At 42.0% G+C, this 19,103-nt stretch overlaps 1 protein-coding gene across 8 annotated transcripts in view; it reads right to left on the bottom strand.

Annotated features, from left to right (window-relative positions):
• The window catches only part of PCGF5 (polycomb group ring finger 5), a 111,016-nt gene that overhangs the window by 33,522 nt on the left and 58,391 nt on the right, over positions 1-19,103 (bottom strand). For 4 of the 8 annotated variants that reach the window (XM_073585921.1, XM_073585917.1, XM_073585926.1 and 1 more), the window contains 4 exons: positions 2,211-2,516; positions 1,801-1,897; positions 966-1,021; positions 514-573 (listed from right to left, as the gene is read on the bottom strand). In XM_073585921.1, coding sequence (XP_073442022.1) covers positions 514-573; positions 966-1,021; positions 1,801-1,897; positions 2,211-2,322 — 325 coding nt within the window. In that variant the 5' untranslated portion in view covers positions 2,323-2,516. Of the gene's footprint in view, positions 1-513; positions 574-965; positions 1,022-1,800; positions 1,898-2,210; positions 2,520-18,538; positions 18,597-19,103 lie in introns of those variants that run through there. The other 4 variants (XM_073585919.1, XM_073585923.1, XM_073585922.1 and 1 more) reach the window with 3 other exon arrangements.

The following is a 19,103-nucleotide window of genomic DNA, read 5'->3' as shown; positions in this document are numbered from 1 at the left end:
GAACATCTCATGGATGACACAACTCAGATGACTGGTCCGAGATCTCCTCCCCTCCAAGATATCCTAGACTAACATGTCTTGCCCTATGAGTTTGCATAAGGAGAGATCTGTCAGGCTATGAGAGTTGGGCTGGGAGAAGCAGGTGTCCCTGGACGGCTGTGAAGAGTATAACCTCACTGAAATGAAACAGCGTATCAGAGTAAATCATACATGGCTGCAATAACACAGTCAGGTTCCGCTTCATGTCGATGGCTTCGGCAGCAGACATGAATCAGCTGTAAGGTTCCCTTTAAGTTATATATAAAGAAGAGTTGGATTCTTAAAAAAAGGCTACAATTTGAAAAAAGGGAAAACGAACAAAACATAACTGCAGTGTGTAAAGTCGTCCACTGGCAACTGCCCGATGTTCCAACTCCTTTAAACCAAAATGAACCAGGATTTTAATACATTAAGTGAACAAACTAAAAATCTTTAAATATGCTTAAAAATCCAATACTAGATTTATCAATGTACCTTCTCCATTCTCCAATGGTCTTTTCCTCTTCCAAAAGTCTGATTCTTGCTGCTGCTCTCCTAGTTACAGCAACATAAAAAAAAAATCAGGTCAGGACATATTGTATAATAAAGTCTCTACGCACACGAACCTCAGGATTTACCATATCGGATCTGCCCACCAATTAATTAAAATGACCCACGTCTGACACCACTGGCTCTAATAGGGTCCTCTGGGGTTACAGTATCTTCCAAAGCAAATCAATCAGACTGATTTACTCTTGCCTTCAAAAACAATCTAAGACTGAGGGATAACGTCTAAGGTTCAGAGCCCTATTAGATTGTAAGCTCTTGAGTAGGGCTTGAACTCTAATACTTTATCTCAAAACTTAAATTTTGTCTCTGCCGTGAGATCCTAAGTATAGCACTTCTGTGTTTGTGAACCTACAAGTACAACGAGAAAGGAAACCTACCTTCCCGTAGACCTGGGACCAGTTTAAATATGATTTCTTCAAGAGTATTATCTAATCTGGAAATGGAAATAGAAAAACAAATTAATAGTTTTTTTTTCTTTTTACTTCCACCACAACTCCTAAATTAAAGGGATACTAAACTTTGAAGAAAAAAAAAAGCTGTCAAGTCAAAAAGGGAGAGGAGCTGCAATCCAGCAGGTCATTGCAAATGTGCCAGCTGTATAACACAGCTGACACCCAATGCTTATGTCGTGTCAGCCCCTCAGTGTGGTCTGGGTGCATACATGTAAAGCAGCTCGAATTAAAGATCACCCGACACATCATCAAGGCAGGAAGGGGTTTATGTACTTTTGTCATGAGACAGATGCACTTGAAACAAAGTAATCTCCATAAGATGCCTATAAAGAGTAAAACTCGTGGAGCTTTCACTATACAACTTGTGGATTGGTATACGTGGCTGAGCTGTCTATCACAACGCTGACAGCTCAGCACGCCCCTGCCTCAGGTTGGACAGCCGAGATGCCGTCTGCCATGCCAAGTGGCTGAATCATGACATTTATCCTCATGGCAATAAAGAAATGTCACTTAGATGACAAGTAACTCACTGATAAAAGTATACTAATACACAAATGATAATTACAAGATGCACAGGGCCTTTATGGAGCTAAATTAAGTACATGTAGTAAATAGTCTGAGCTAGGAGATATTATATACAGGTTTCTTATGTTACAATACAATGGAGAAAACACACAAGAATAAGAACTGATAGCAATCATCAATTATATAAAATACCATCATTACTGGAAATACCGCATGCATTGCAATAGCACCATACCTTAGCATTTCTAAAGGGTTGGTTTCATGAACTTGAATTCCACATTTTGGGCAATCATTGCTTTCTTCAAAATGCTGGACAATGCAACTCTTACAAACTTTGAAGAAAAAAAAAATATTTAAATCAAGTAGTATACCAAATACAGAGTAACAGTCAATTTAATTCAGTTGCCATTTAATATCTAACGTAATATTGCCATTTCTGGATGTGGCATCTATCCGATCACTCACGCGCCCATGTCACTTGCATCTTGTAAGTATCTCAGTACAGTAGGCTGTGACCCTGCGCCCATACAGACCACAGAGGGCTATATACGGTCACCCCCTAGATGCCACTGTCAATGGCAACCACAGCATCTAGGAGGGTAGACGGAGGTAGGAGACCCCGTTCTCGTCTGATAATATACTTACATGTGTGCAGGCACTCTGTGACGGTGGTTGGCTTGATAAGATAGCCTTTACAGATGTAACAAGTGATGTACGGGTTGAATTCTTTTACAAAGTGCCTTCTTTGGGTTGCCATTGACAAGATGCCAGGAGACAGATGATCCCTGGACACTGGCAGACACAGAAGGAAGGACACGGCTTGGAATGTCTCTCTTGAATTTCTCACATTTTTCTCCACGTGAGGATTGTCCTCGAGGTGAACCTCGCTGAAATAATGTTCATTGCTTCAATTTGCCTTTGGCTCGTTAAAGTGTATTACACCTCCGGCTCCTGCTGGGAGAGACAAAGAGATCAATCCCGCGGCACAAAGCGGATCAGGGGGGTGACAGGAACCAAACCAATTAATAATATAATATACAGCGGATACACTCAGCAGCTTACACACATCATGGAATGGAAATGGCCGCCTTTACCGCTCTTACAGGGGTGGCACCTATTTCACTATGTCCCTCACTGACACGTCTGCCAGCAAAAGTGCAAAGAACTAATGCCTAATCAGGCAGAATTACTATTCCAATAAACCTCAAAATATGAGGAGAGAACCCCAAATGAGAGCTCTAATGCCCTTTCAGAAAACTTTATTGTATGCTTGTTGGTCCAGTTAGAGCTTGCGTCCGAACCAGGCTGTGCAGTCTGTGTCCATTTTGGTGGAGTTGGTTTAAAATGGAACGACTCCGACTCCTAAAATACATAATATATTGGGTACAGTAATTTGTTGCTGCATGTGCTTTAAATGTTTTCATAAGAATTTGGGAAAGTTATGAAATATCATATAACTGTCTGTTCTGTTCCTGATCTAAAGGATCTCGGATTTTAGCTGAGATGAATCTGTGCTGCACTTTATGTACATGCTCAGTAGTGACCAGTCATGTGGAGCCGGTGTCCATTTTGGTGGAGTCAGAATAAAATGGACCGACTCCTAAAATATATAATACACTTGGTACAGTTGTACAATCTTGGATGTGCTGTAAATGTTTTTTATAAGAATTTGGGAAAGTTATGAAATGTTCTATATACAGTAGGTGCAGAAAGCTTTCAGCTTTAAATTTTTAACTCTTTGTTTCCTTGCAGCCATTTGGTAAATTCAAAAAAGTTCATTTTTTTTCTCATTAACCCCTTAACCCCCAAGGGTCGTTTGCACGTTCATGACCGGGCCAATTTTTACAATTCTGACCACTGTCCCTTTATGAGGTCATAACTCTGAAACGCTTCCATGGATCCCGGTGATTCTGACATTGTTTTCTCGTGACATATTGTACTTCATGTTAGTGGTAAAATTTCATTCAAATAACTTGCGTTTATTTGTGAAAAAAACAGAAATTTGGTGAAAATTTTTAAAATTTCGCAATTTTCCAGCTTTGAATTTTTATGCCCTTAAATCACAGAGATACAGCACACAAAAAACTTAATAAGTAACATTTCCCACATGTTTACTTTACATCAGCACAATTTTGGAACCAAAATTTTTTTTTGTTAGGAAGTTATAAGGGTTAAAAGTTGACCAGCGATTTCTCATTTTTGCAACACCATTTTATTTTTATGGACCACATCACATTTGAAGCCACTTTGAGGGGTCTATATGATAGAAAATACCCAAAAGTGACACCATTCTAAAAACTGCACCCCTCAAGGTGCTCAAAACCATATTCAAGAAGTTTATTAACCCTTCAGGTGCGTCACAGGAATTTTTTGAATATTTAAAAAAAAATGAACATTTAACTTTTTTTCACAAAAAAAATACTTCAGGTCCAATTTTTTTTATTTCACCAAGGGTAACATCAGAAATTGGACTGCAAAAGTTATTGTGCAGTTTGTCTTGAGTACGCCGATACCTGATATGTGGGGGGGAACCACTGTTTCGGTGCATGGCAGAGCTCAGAAGGGAAGGAGCGCCGTTTGACTTTTACAATGCAAAATTGGCTGGAATTCAGATCGGACGCCATGTCACGTTTGGAAAGCCCCTGATGTACCTAAACAGTGGAAACCCCCAACAAGTGACCCCATTTTGGAAACTAGACCACCCCAAGGAACTTATCTAGATATGTGGTGAGAACTTTGAACCCACAAGGGCTTCACAGAAGTTTATAATGTACAGCGGTACAATTAAAAAATCACCCCCAATTTTTATTTTTCCAAGGGTAACAGGACCCTAAAAGTTATTGTGCAATTTGTCCTGAGTACGCTGATACCCCATATGCGGGTGTAAACGACTATTTGGGCGCATGGCAGAGCTCAGAAGGGAAGCAGCGCCATTTCACTTTTTTGGCTGGAATTGAGATCGGACACCATGTCGCGTTTGGAAAGCCCCTGATGTATCAAAACAGTGAAAACCCCCAACAAATGACACCATTTTGGAAACTAGACCCCCTCAAGGAACTTATCTAGATGTGTGGTGAGCACTTTGAACCCCCCCCCCCGTGCTTCACAGAAGTTTATAACGCCCGGGCGTGAAAATAAAAAAATAGTATTTTTTCCACAAACATGATCTTTTAGTCATCAATTTTTATTATTTTTCCAGGGGTACCAGGAGAAATTGGACCCCAAAAGTTGTTGTCCAATTTGTCCTGAGTACGCTCATACCCCATATGTGGGAGAAAACTACTGTATGGGCACACGTTGGGGCTCGGAAGGGAAGTAGTGACATTTTGGAATGCAGACTTTGATGGAATGGTCTGCGGGTGTCATGATGCCTTTGGAGAGCCCGTGATGTACCTAAACAGTGGAAACCCCCCACAAATGACCCCATTTTGGAAACTAGACCCCCTAAGGAACTTATCTAGATGTGTGGTAAGCACTTTGAACTCCCAAGGGCTTCACAGAAGTTTATAATGCCCGGGCGTGAAAATAAAAAAATCGTATTGTTTCCACAATTATGATCATTTAGTCCCCAATTTTTTTATTTTCCCAAGGGTACCAGGAGAAATTGGACCCCAAAAGTTGTTGTCCAATTTGTCCTGAGTACGCTCATACCCCATATGTGGGAGAAAACTACTGTATGGGCACACGTCGGGGCTCGGAAGGGAAGTAGTGACGTTTTGGAATGCACACTTTGATGGAATGGTCTGCGGGTGTCATGTTGCCTTTGGACAGCCCCTAATGTACCTAAACAGTGAAAAACCCCCACAAGTGACCCCATTTTGGAAACTAGACCCCCCACGGAACTTATCTAGATGTGTGGTGAGCACTTTGAACCCCCAAGTGCTTCACAGAAGTTTATAACGCCCGGGCGTGAAAATAAAAAAATTATTTTTTTCAACAAAAATGATATTATGGCCCCAATTTTTTAATTTTCCTAAGGGTAACAGGAGAATTTGGACCCCAAAAGTTGTTTTGCAATTTGTCCTGAGTAGGCTGATACCCCATATGTGGGGGTAAAACACTGTTTGGGCGCATGGCAGAGCTTGGAAGGGAAGGAGCACCATTTGACTTTTTCAACGCAGAATTGGCTGGAATTGAGATCAGACGCCATGTTGCATTTGGAGAGCACCTGATGTGCCCAAACAGTGGAAACCCCCAATTCTAACTCCAGCCCTAACCCCAACACACCCCTAACCCTAATGGGAAAATGGAAATAAATATTTTTTTTTATTTTATTATTTTTCCCTAACTAAGGGGGTGATAACGGGGGGTTTGATTTACTATTTATGGCGGTTTTTATGCTTGGCAGCTGTCATACGCTAAAAGACGCTTTTTATTGTAAAAAAATAGTTTTTGCATCACCACATATTGAGAGCTATAATTTTTCCATATTTTGACCCACCAAGTCATGTGAGGTCTTATTTTTTGCGGGACGAGTTGACGTTTTTATTAGTACCATTTTCCGGCACGTGACATCTTTTGATCGCTTTTTATTCCGATTTTTGGGACGCAGAATGAACAAAAACCAGCCTTTCATGAATTTCTTTTGGGGGGTGCGTTTACACCGTTCTGCCTGCGGTAAAATTGATAAAGCCCTTTTATTTTTCGGGTCAGTACGGTTACGGCGATATCTCATTTAGGTAGTTTTTTTATGTTTTGGTGCTTTTATGCAATGAAAACAATTTTATATAAAAAATAATTATTTTTGCATCGCTTTACTCTGCGAGCCATAAATTTTTTATTTTTTCACTGATGATGCTGTGTGGCGGCTCGTTTTTTGCGGGACAAGATGACGTTTTCAGCGGTACCATGGACTTTTTGTTTGGCGGTATGATAATAAATCACTGTTTTCTTAGTTTTTTATTTTTTAAGGGGTTCGCTAAAGGGGTTAACTAGTGGTACAGTTTTATAAGGCGGGTCGTTACGGACGCGGCGATACCAAATATTTGTACTTTTATTGTTTTTTTTGTATTTCCAAAAAATTAATTTATTAGGGAATATTTTTTTTTTTTAATTTATTTAGCAATTTTTTAAAAATTATTTTTACACTTTTTTTTTTAACTTCATTACATTGTCCCAGGTGGGACATCACTGTCCTGTGACAGATCGCTGATCTGTCACATCACAGATCACTGTGACAGATCAGCGATCTGTCACAGGCTTTCCTCATGCCGGCGCTTTGCAGGAAGCCAGCTCCCTGCAGGCCCCCGTCGCCATCTTGGATTCGGGGACCTGCAGGGATGGAGCCCCAATTACGCTGCTGTGGGGGGCTCAGGGAAGCACGGAGGGAACCCCCTCCCTGCCGATGCTTCCCTTTAACCCCCGGTACACCGCGATCGTGTTTGATTGCGGTGTGCAAGGGGTTAACGTGTCGGGGGCGGTCCGTGACCTCCTCTGACACATTGTGCCGGGTGTCAGCTGTGAAAAACTGAAACATCACATGGTCATAAGTATTCAGACCCTTTGCTCAGACACCTATATATAACTCACATGCTGCTCATTTCCTTGTGATCCTCCTTGAGATGATTCTACTCCTTCATTGGAGTCCAGCTGTGTTTAATTAAACTGATAGGAATTGATTTGTAAAGGCACACACCTATCTATATAAGAGCTCACAGTGCATGTCAGACCAAATGAGAATCATGAGGTCAAAGGAACTGGCCAAGGAGCTCAGAGACAGAATTGTTGCAAGGCACACATCTGGCCAAGGTTACAAAAGAATTTCTACAGTACTCAAGGTTCCTAAGAGCACAGTGACCTCCATAATCATTAAATGGAAGAAGTTTGGGACCACCAGAAGTCTTCCTAGACCTGGCCATCCAGCCAAACTGAGCAATCGTGGGAAAAGAGCCTTGGTGAAAGAGATAAAAGAAGAACCCCAAGATCACTGTGGCTGAACTCCACAGATGCAGTAGGGAGATGGGAGAAAGTTCCACAAAGTCAACTATCACTGCAGCCCTCCACCAGTCGGGCCTTTATGGCAGAGTGGTCAGATGGAAGCCTCTCCTCAGGTTCAGACATATGAGAGCCTGCATAGAGTTTGCTAAAAAACACATGGAGGACTCCCAGACTTTGAGTAATAAGATTCTCTGGTCTGATGAGATGAAGATAGAACTTTTTGTTGATAATTCTAAGCGGTATATGTGGAGAAAACCAGGCACTGCTCATCACTTGCCCAATACAATCCCAACAGTGAAACATGGTGGTGGCAGCATCATGCTATGGGGGTGTTTTTCAGCTGCAAGGGCAGGACAACTGGTTGCAATTGAAGGAAACTTAAATGTGGCCAAGTACAGAGAGATCCTGGATGAAAACCTCTTCCAGAGTGCTCTGGACTTCAGACTTGGCAGAAGCTTCACCTTCCAACAAGACAATGACCCTAAGCACACAGCTAAAATAACAATGGAGTGGCTTTAGACCATTCTGTGACCATTCTTGAGTAGCTCAGCCAGAGCAATTACCTAAACCCAATAGAGCATCTATGGAGAGACCTGAAAATGGCTGTCCACCAACATTCACCAACCAACCTGATGGAACTGGAGAGGATCTGCAAAAACTTGTTGCATCATTCCCAAGAAGACTCATGACTGTACTAGCAGAAAAGGGTGCTTCTACTCAAAGCTAAGCAAAGGGTTTGAATACTTATGACCATGTGATATTTCAGTTTTTCTTTTTTACCCTCTTTCTGACATATGACTTACTATCCCTTCCATGTGCCCTAATGCCCATGGACGGAATAGTACGTCATCGCGATCAGCTGCGCTCACGGCGGGAGCGCAGCTGATCGCGGCCGGGTATCAGCTGATTATCACTATGTGCCAGGAGCAGTCAGTTTAACCCCCCCGGTACACTGTGATCAAACATGATCGTAGTGTTCCGGGGGGCATAGGGAAGCATCGCGCAGGGAGGGGGCTACCTGCATGCTTCCCTGAAATCCTCAGAACAACGCGATGTGATCGTGTTGTTCTGAAGGCCTCCTCCCTGCAGGCCTCTGGATCCAAGATGGCCGCGGGGTCCTTCCAGGTCCTGCAGGGAGGTAGCTTGTCAGTGCCTGCTGAGAGCAGGCACCGGCAAGCCTCCTACACTGCCTGTCAGATCGCTGATCTGATACAGTACTCGGCAAAGTGTCAGATCAGCGATCTGACATTATATAGTGAAGTCCCACCCTGCGACAAAGTAAAAAAAAAAATTAACGTGTAAAAATAATTTTTTAAAAATTCCTAAAGAAAAAAAATCCCCAATAAATTCATTTATGTAAATAAAAAAACAATAATAGTACACATATTTAGTATCGCTGCATCCGTAACGACCCGCCCTATAAAACTGTCCCACTAGTTAACCCCTTTAGTAGACCCCTTTAAAAAAAAGGTAAAAAACCCAATGCTTTACCATCAAACCACCAAACAAAAAGTGGAATAACACGCGATCAAAAAGAGGGATATAAATATGCATGGTACCGCTGAAAACGTCATCTTGTCCCGCAAAAAACGAGCCACCACACAGCGTCATCAGCGAAAAAATTAAAAAGTTATAGCTTGCAGTATAAAGCGATGCAAAAATTATTTTTTATATAAAATTGTTTTTATTGTATAAAAGCGCCAAAACATAAAAACATGATATAAATGAGGTATCGCTGTAATTGTACTGACCCGAAGAATAAAACCGTTTTATCAATTTTACCACACGCGGAACGTTATAAATGCCCCCCCAAAAGAAATTCATGAATTGATGGTTTTTGTTCATTCTGCCTCCCAAAAATCGCAATAAAAAGCGATCAAAAAATGTCACGTGCCCGAAAATGGTACCAATAAAAACGTCAACTCGTCCCGCAAAAAATAAGACCTCACTTGACTTTGTGCCAAAATATGGAAAAATTATAGCTCTCAAAATGTGGTGATGTAAAAACTATTTTTACAATAAAAAGCGTCTTTTAGCGTATGACAGCTGCCAAACATAAAAACCCGCCATAAATAGTAAATCAAACCCCCCTTTATCACCCCCTTAGTTAAGGAAAAATAATAAAATTAAAAAAATGTATTTATTTCCATTTTCCCATTAGGGTTAGGGTTGGGATTAGGGTTAGGGGTGTGTTAGGGTTAGGGTTAGGCCTAGGGTTAGAATTGGGGGTTTCCACTGTTTGGGCACAACAGGTGCTCTCCAAACGCGGCATGGCGTCTGATCTCAATTCCAGCCAATTCTGCATTGAAAAAGTCAAACGGCGCTCCTTCCCTTCCGAGCTCTGCCATGTGCCCAAACAGTGGTTTACCCACACATATAGGGTATCAGTATACTCAGGATAAATTGCACAATAGCTCTTGGAGTCCAATTTCTTTTGTTACCCTTGGAAAAATAAAAAATTGGGGGCGAAAATATCATTTTTGTGGAAAAAAATATTTTTTTTATTTTTATGGCTCTACGTTATAAACTTCTGTGAAGCACTTGGGGGTATCAAAGTTCTCACCACACATCTTGATAGGTTCCTCGGGGGGGTTCTAGTTTCCAAAATGGGTCACTTGTAGGGGCGTTTCCACTGTTTAGGCACATCAGGGGCTCTCCAAATGCGACATGGCGTCCGATCTTAATTCCAGCCAATTTTGTGTTGAAAAAGTAAAACGGCGCTCATTCCCTTCTGAGCTCTGCCATGCGCCCAAACAGTGGTTTACCTGCATATATGGGGTATCGGTGTACTCAGGACAAATTGCACAATAACCTTTGGGGTCCAATTTCTCCTGTTACCCATGGGAAAATAAAAAAATGGGACCCGAAGTAATTTTTTTGTGAAAAAAAGCTAAATGTTCATTTTTTTTAAACATTCAAAAAATTCCTGCGAAGCACCTGAAGGGTTAATAAACTTCTTGAATGTGGTTTTGAGCGCCTTGAGGGGTGCAGATTTTAGAATGGTGTCACTTTTGGGTATTTTCTATCATATAGACCCAAAGGATCAGCAATAAGTGGAATATGCAACCACAAATCTCACGAATAGTAGTAAATCAGCAATTGAGAAAATCATAAAACATAACTTTTAATGTAGTGAAGTAAAAGCTACCACAAGATGTAGTGAAAATAAAACACACTAAATCTAATTGTCACAGACCATAACAGACAGTGTCTGTATAAGGCCGGGGTCACACTGGCGCGGAATACGGACGAGTGAGAGGCGTTAAAAGCACGCATTACACACGGACAAATTATTCTCTATGGGTTTGCTCCCAACAGCCGTATATTTCTCGGGCGTATTCTACGGTCCGTGCCAATCGCAGCATGCTGTGATTGTCAGCGTACTACGCCCGTAATACGCCAATGCAAGTCTATGGGTGCGCAAAAAGTATGGACTACACACGGACCACACATCTAACTTGCGAGAAATACGCACCTGGTGTCTTTTAGAAAAGCCGGCAATTTAGTGCACTATACAGTAAACTCACACTGACAGGTTTAAGAAAGAAAGAAAGAATAGATATATACACATAGAATACATATATATACATACATGTCATTGTGAAAAACATATATATTTATGTCACAGAGTTCTTCATAGCAGAATAGCCGCTAATTAAATTGCCGGCTTCTATCAAATAATTCCCCAACCCGACATGAAATGACACATGGTTTACATTCAGTAAAGCATTTCATTTCATGTTTTTTTTTTATATGTCCTTGACTAATAATTAGATGAGGGATTGTTTGCAAATTTGGGAGTTGTAGTTGTTATTTTAAGGGGTTAATTCTTTGTTAAAAAATGCGTGGGCTTCCCACTGCCCTATATTGGTGGCGAGTGGGTTAATCTAACAAAGGGTTAATGTCACCATTCGATTGTAAGGTGACATTAACCTTTTGTTAGAGTAACCCATTCGCCACCGCTACAGGGCAATGGGAAGCCCACACATTTTTTAACAACGAATTAACCCCTTAAAATAACTACAACTCCCAAATTTTGCACACAAAGCAGCATCTAATTATTAGTCAAGGACATTTAAAAAAAGCATGAAATGAAATGCTTTACTGAATGTAAACCATGTGTCATTTCATGTCGGGTTGGGGAATGATTTGATAGAAGCCGGCAATTTAATTAGCGGCTATTCTGCTATGAAGAACTCTGTGAAAGATATATATATATATATATATATATATACACATTGTGTTCCAAATTATTATGCAAATTGGATTTAAGTGTCATAAAGATGTAATTTTTTGTTTATCAAATAAACTCATAGATGGTATTGTGTATCAGGGCTCTTTGGATCACTGAAATCAATCTCAAATGCCTGTGATAATTAGTTTACCAGGTGAGCTCAATTAAAGGAAAGCTACTTAAGAATGATGTTCCACATTATTAAGCAGAGCAAAGGTTTCAAAGAATTTAGGAAATAAAAAGGATCTCTCTGCTGCTGAAAAGCATCAAATAGTCAAATGCCTTGGTCAAGAGATGAAAACATTAGATATTTGCCAAAAACTTAAACGTGATCATTGTACTGTTAAGAGATTTGTGGTTGATTCTGAGCACAGACATGTTTGTGCTGATAAAGGCAGAATGAGGAAGGTTTCTGCCAGGCAAGTTCATTGGATTAAGAGAGTGGCTGCTAAAAAGCCATTACAAACCAGCAAACAGATATTTAAAGCTGCTGGTGCCTCTGGAGTCCCTCGAACCTCAAGGTGTAGGATCCTTCAAAGGCTTGCTGTGGTGCATAAATCTACTATTCGGCCACCCTTAAACAGTGTTCACAAGCAGAAATGGTATCACTGGGCCCAGACATACATGAAGACTAATTTTCAAACAGTCTTGTTTACTGATGAGTGTCGAGCAACCCTGGATGGTCCAGATGGATGGAATAGTGGATGGTTGGTGGATGGCCACTATGTCCCAACAAGGCTGCGACATCAGCAAGTAGGTGGAGGAGTCATGTTTTGGGCCGGAATCATGGGGAAACAGCTGGTAGGGCCCTTTAAGGTTCCTGAAGGTGTGAAAATGACCTCTGCAAAGTATATAGAGTTTCTGACTGACAGCTGTCTTCCATGGTATAAAAAGCAGAAACATGCCTTCAGAAGCAAAATCATCTTCATGTATGACAATGCACCATCTCATGCTGCAAAAAATACCTCTGAGTCATTGGCTGCTATGGGCATAAAAGGAGATAAACTCATGGTGTGGCCACCATCTTCCCCTGACCTCAACCCTATAGAGAACCTTTGGAGTATCATCAAGCAAAAGATCTATGAGGGAGGCAGTTCACATCAAAACAGCAACTCTGGGAGGCTATTCTGACTTCATGCAAAGAAATACAAGCAGAAACTCTCCAAAAACTCACACGTTCAATGGATGCAAGAATTGTGAAGGTGATATCAAAGAAGGGTTCCTATGTTAACATGTAACTTGGCCTGTTAAGCTATTTAACTCCAAAATATCCTTTTTGTTCAGTAAATGTGACCTCCTAATGCTGCAAATTCCACAAATGGGCATTTTCAGTTCTTTAAAACATATCAAATGTTTAGAAATTCTACTGTGCCTAATAATTTGGAACAGTGCAATTTGAGTTTTTATTCATTTTGGAGATTATACTGTTATTATTGGGAGGTTTCTTCAACAAAATTTGATGTATACTCTAACCGTTGATGACTTTTATTAGACTGACTGTCATTTGTACCGACTATTTAGGAAAATCAGAGAAAAATATAATTTGCATAATAATTTGGAACACAGTGTATATGTTTATCTCAATGACTTGTGTGTGTATATATATATATGTGTATTCTATGTGTCTATATCTATTATTTCGTTTGTTATAAACCCTGTCATAGGGCTCCATTATATGTCCATTTTGCAAGGCGGCGAGAAAATCTCACCATACGGATGCCATACGGATGCTGACATGCGCAAAATATGCGACCACACCTTGATTACGGATGACATACGGAGCACTATTTAGGGGTCATTCATCCGTATTACGCCTGTAAACTACGGACCGTATTTTGCGTCGGTTAGTGTGACCCCGGCCTAAGACTCAGAAACAGATCACACACCATATATACATGTGACTATTCCAAGTCCGAAGTTTGAGAGGACTGGACAGAATACAATTGGTCCACAATACTAGAACATAAGACCAATATCTGACAATGAACAGTTTCCTTGTTAGAAGTAATGCATTATAACAATTTTCTATAAGGAAAGAAAAAACCTCTGCCCTGATTAGGTTATAAAGGAGATTGCCTGTTCATGCATATCAAGGAGACGTCATATACAAAATCCACAAACATAGTTATAAGAAATAGAATGATCTCACCACGTGCATATGGAAGACGTCCCCAGTCAGATGTCCCATCAAAGTCATGTTAGGTCAGGAAAAGTATAGCATTCACCCTAATCAAGCCTTGTCAGAGCTACACAAATCCTGACCCCCATGACTCCCGCCCTAACAAGGGCAGTCCACATCTGACCCTCAAAATAGAAGCCCTATTATGTCCATGTGCATCCCGACGCGTTTCGTCAGTAAGTGACTCTTCAGGGGACCTATTAGCACTTGATGGGCACCTTCGAATGTAAGGTGACATTAAGCCGATTAATAATGGAGAGGTGTCAATAAGACACCGATCCATTATTAACGCTATACTAAGAAAGGGTTAAAAACCACACACAGACATTAATTAAAAAGTCTTTTAATGAAAAAAATACACCAAGTTTTTGACAAATTTTTAATAGTCTGGTAATCCAAAGTAAAACCATGACCTGCAACAAAAATAACATAAAAAATCACCAATATCCTTACCTCTCTGCCGTTCAGTCATGTCCCACGCTGCAATCCATCAGAAGGGGTTAAATAGTTTACAATGAGGACCGGTGCTAATGCGACCAGCCTCACTGTAATCTACTACAAAATGAATTGATTCAGCTCTGCGCAGCCTCAATGGCTGCCTGTAGATGAACTAATTACCGTGGGAACGTTTCTGACTTTTTTCCCACGGTCATTAGTTCATTCACAGATCAGCCGGGGACTCCCCGCAGCCTCAGTGACGTCAGCAGGAGTCTCCGGCGTATTACGGACGTAAAATACGTTCCGTATTTTTCTACCTTGTGTGTGACTCCAGCCTTATACAGACGCTCTCTGTTATGGTCTGTGACAATTAGATTTAGTGTGTTTTATTTTCACTACATCTTGTGGTAGCTTTTACTACACTACATTAAAAGTTATGTTTTATGATTTTCTCAATTGCTGATTTACTATTATATAGACCCCTCAAAGTGACTTCAAATGTGATGTGGTCCCTAAATAAAAAAAATAAGTGTTGTAAAAATGAGAAATCGCTGGTCAACTTTTAACCCTTATAACTTCCTAAAAAAAAAATTTGGTTACTTATTAAGTACTTTGTGCGACAGATTTAAGGGCATGAAAATTCAAAGTTGGAAATTGCAAAATTTGCAAAATTTTTGCCAAATTTTCAGGGTTTTTTTCACAAATAAATGCAAGTTATAGCAAATAAATTTTACCACTTACATGAAGTACAATATGTTACGAGAAAACAATGTCAGAATCACCGGGATCCATGGAAGCATTCCAGAGTTATTACCTCATAAAGGGACAGTGGTCAGAATTGTAAAAATTGGCCCAGTCATGAACGTTCAAACAACCCTTGGGGTGTAAAGGGGTTAATAAATTTGTAAAAATTTCTACATTTCTGTTTGTATCCATCAAGATGGGGTGTAGAGTGTACATTAATGAGAAAAAAAAAAGAACTTTTTTGAATTTACTAAATGGCTGCAATAAAACAAAGAAGGAAAAATGTAAAGTGCTCTGAATCCTTTCGGTACCCACTGTATGTCTGTTCTGTTTCTGATCTCAGCTTTTAGTTGAGATGAATCTGTGCTGCACTTTAGGCATATTGCTCAGTAGTGAGGCAGGGCTGTGGAGTTGGAGTCGTGGAGTCAGAAGTCAGGGAAATTGAGGAGTTGGAGTAGGAGCCGGTGGTTTGACTTACCGACTCCACAGCCCTGGTCCGAACCCACCCGGAGAACGGGATTAGGATGTATGCGCCGACGGGACCATAGGCTATAAGCTCACGTTCACATGTTGCGTATTTGGTGAGTTTTTTACCTCAGGATTTGTAAGCCAAAGCCAGGTGAGGCACAATCAGAGGAAAAGTATGCTAGAAACACGTCACCTATTCTGCATTTTTCACCCGCCTCCTGGTTTAGGCTTACAAATCCTGAGTTAAAAAACTCACCAAACACTGAACGTGTGCACGTGGCCTGATGGTGCCGGTGGTATGCTCTGTTGTGCATCGTTTTTGGGCATATACAATTATTGGAGGCAGACACTCAGACGTAGTAGACTGCATCCGAGTGTCCGCCTCCAGTAGGAGGACACACGGGAAAATGATGCGCGGCAAAGTGCGCGGTGACTCTGTTCGCATCATTATAACCTATGGCCCTGTTGAATACGTCCAAATACCATTTTGTGAGGGGTTCAGACACAAACCCCAACAGGACCAATGAACGTAGGCAAAAACAATCCGTAACAGGGCCCCAAGTCCCACTTTCCTATAATACATGGGAGTAAACGTAAATGATAAGATGAATATTCTGATCTTCCTGGAAAATATTGAAGATGGCCATTTATTGAGTTTTTTACAGAACAATGGGGGCAGCCATACTGTCACTGTCTGTCTAGACAATCAATGACAGTTCATGAAAAGGAATTTGTCACCACTTCTTTGCGAGGTAACCTGAGAGCACCATAATGTTGGAGAAGAGTCCCTGATTCCAGCGATGTGTCACTTACTGGACAGTGTTTTGCTATTTCAGTACAGTCAGTGTTTTATCAACAGGAGATTATCAATACAGGACAACTGGCCTCCTGCATCCAGGTCCAACCAGGGTCTAAAGGGTGAGATGTGCTGCAATTCTGAAGTGCTTCCATAAAGAACTCTTCCGGGTTTAATCTGCTATGGATTTTGAAATGGAATTAGAAAAATGTGCAACAGATACGACATGATGTCCGCTGCGTCCTCGAACCCGGCGGCTACTCTGAGTATGCGAGTAAAGGTCATAGGGTCGTCTCTCAGTCAATCCAACGTCTTGGAAAACTAATGCTACGCCAGTTGCGTGAATAAAGTCTGCCAAGTGTCGTTGCTTCATCGCAGCATAACACAGAGAACTTTGGTTGCACAACAGGAATTCCGGCCAAAGTCACTGCGTAGCCCCAGACGAAATCTGACCTGTTATACAAGGGGGTGCAAGACCAGAACCAAACCCAGTGAACCAGGGCAAGTCCCGGAGCCCACTCTTCTCAGGTTGCAATCTGTGACAGCTGCCGTACATGTATGGGCTCAGGAGCTGAGCCTGCCACATACAGCAAATGTGCCGGCTGTGTTCTGTTGGCAACCAACTCTAGCTGCCGAGATCATAATTGTGGCACTGAAAGGGATTCTGTCAGAATGCTTGCTAAGTAATCTGAGAGCAGCATAATGTAGGGGCAGAGAACCCAATTCCAGTGATGTATCACTTACTGGGCTGAGTGCTGTTGTTTCAATAAAATTGGTGTTTTATCAGCAGGAGATTATCACTACAGGACTAAGTGCCTCGTGCCTCCCAGTCAACTGCTCTGTGTAACCCGGACCCCACTAAGGATTACCAGCTTTCTGTCAACATACACAGAAATCAACCAATCAGTGGTGTGGGCGAGTTATATAGAGCACTGCTGAGAGAAAACTGATTTTATCACAACTTCTGCACCCAGTAGATGATTAATATTGCCAGAATCAGGGTCTCTGGCCCTACATCATGATGCCGTCAGATTACATAGTAAAAACCTGTTGACAGATTCTCTTTAAAGGGATAGTCCACTGCTCGGACCCCTCCTCAATCCGCTTCCACCATGTAAAATAATAACACCTGTACTTGCCGACGGTGCCGTTCCAGCAGTGTCAGAACTGGTTCTCTGGACATAACAATGTCACGTGATCCTTACGGCCAATCAGAGGCTTCTTCGCTTTCCCTGCCTTCGGACGTACCTGACATCTGGAGGAAGAGAGCACTGTGGCTGCTCTATTAACTTTCCGGATGTCTGGTTTGTTCAAAGGTGGGAAAAATGAAGCAGCGTCTGATTGGCCACAGGGATCACCTGACATGACAATGTTACACGAGCCCCGGGAGTCAGTGACACACTGCTGTAATGGCACCAGAGGCGAGTATAGGTGTTCCCATCTTACTTGGGTGGAGGCAAGATGCTTGAGAAGGGGACGACCACTTTAAGATGGAAATGGGTGGTGTCTTTTCTGACTCTCATGGCCATCAATATTATTACGGGGGGCGTGGGGTGTATAAAGCCCCCTCTGTCCTCCATGATCCACACGCCGTGGCGTCATGGGTCATTTACAGTACGGTGGACAAGGAAAAGGAGTAAAAAGGAAGACGTCTGATCCCACAGTGACGAGGGCACAATACCCACTGCCCGTACCGACAACCGACACCGCTCTAAGCAGCGAACAGTGAAAAGTTGTCGAAAGCAGAGGTGGAGACGATCCCACCCGAGACCCCCACTCTGCCTGCTGCTCAGGGTCCTGGGAAAGCTGGGTACTCACAGCACTGCTCTCCTGTCACCCCATATCCCATGAGCCGACACAGAGGACAAGCCATGTCGCGACAGCTGTGATACAGCAGTGACAGCCCATGGTGGGCGGGAAGAGCTGTCATGTCACCACAGCACTACCGAGCACAACACGCTGACACAGGCGGGCGCCCCCCGAGCCTGGCGGAGTCCCCGTGTCAGGATTGACGAGGGATACCTGCAACTTGTGGTTCTACACTCGCTAACTACACGTGCACCTCATACAGAACATGTCTGCCATGGACTTTAGCGCCATATACACACAGAGCAACACAATTATTCTGCGCTGTTTCGCTGCCGGTAGAGTACAGGGGACTTCTAGGGGGGACTCACCAGAGAGAACCGCGCATGCGCCGACAAGTATCACCTCTCGCCAGTAATTACTGATGACGCGAGCTCTTGCCTGACGCATGCGCGCTGTTCCTAAGAGGCAAGCAGAGACTTACGCATGCGCAGTACACATGATTGGGAGGCTGTGGCCCCGGTACCTCCTGCACCATCGTGGCTGCTCTGCTGATGGAGAGGGCGACCTGTGCTGCTGGGCAGGTGCCACGACTTATAGGCAACTGTGTTATTAGCCAATGTGGAAAGATGGGTGCTTAAATGTATGTGACCACATTTAACCTATTAATCACCAATTATTGCCCCCTACTCTAATTACTAAGGTTGTTTTTTGTCACATTCCGTATCATGGACATATCCCCTTTATTTTGGGGGCTGACGTAATAACGACAATACCCGGTGTATATTGTTTTTATGTCTTACTGCTTTTGCACTTTCAATTTTCTTTTTTTATTGGTCGCCATAGACCGCCGTGTGAGGACTTACTTGGTTTTGGGTGAGACAACCATTAATTTTTACTGGTGCCTTTTTTTTAGGTACATAATACTTTTTAATC

This window comes from Dendrobates tinctorius, unplaced genomic scaffold (genome assembly GCF_039654945.1).
Source record: "Dendrobates tinctorius isolate UK_male_01 unplaced genomic scaffold, ASM3965494v1 ptg000089l, whole genome shotgun sequence".
NCBI lineage: Eukaryota > Metazoa > Chordata > Amphibia > Anura > Dendrobatidae > Dendrobates > Dendrobates tinctorius.
This window is presented reverse-complemented; position numbering and strand designations above follow the sequence as displayed.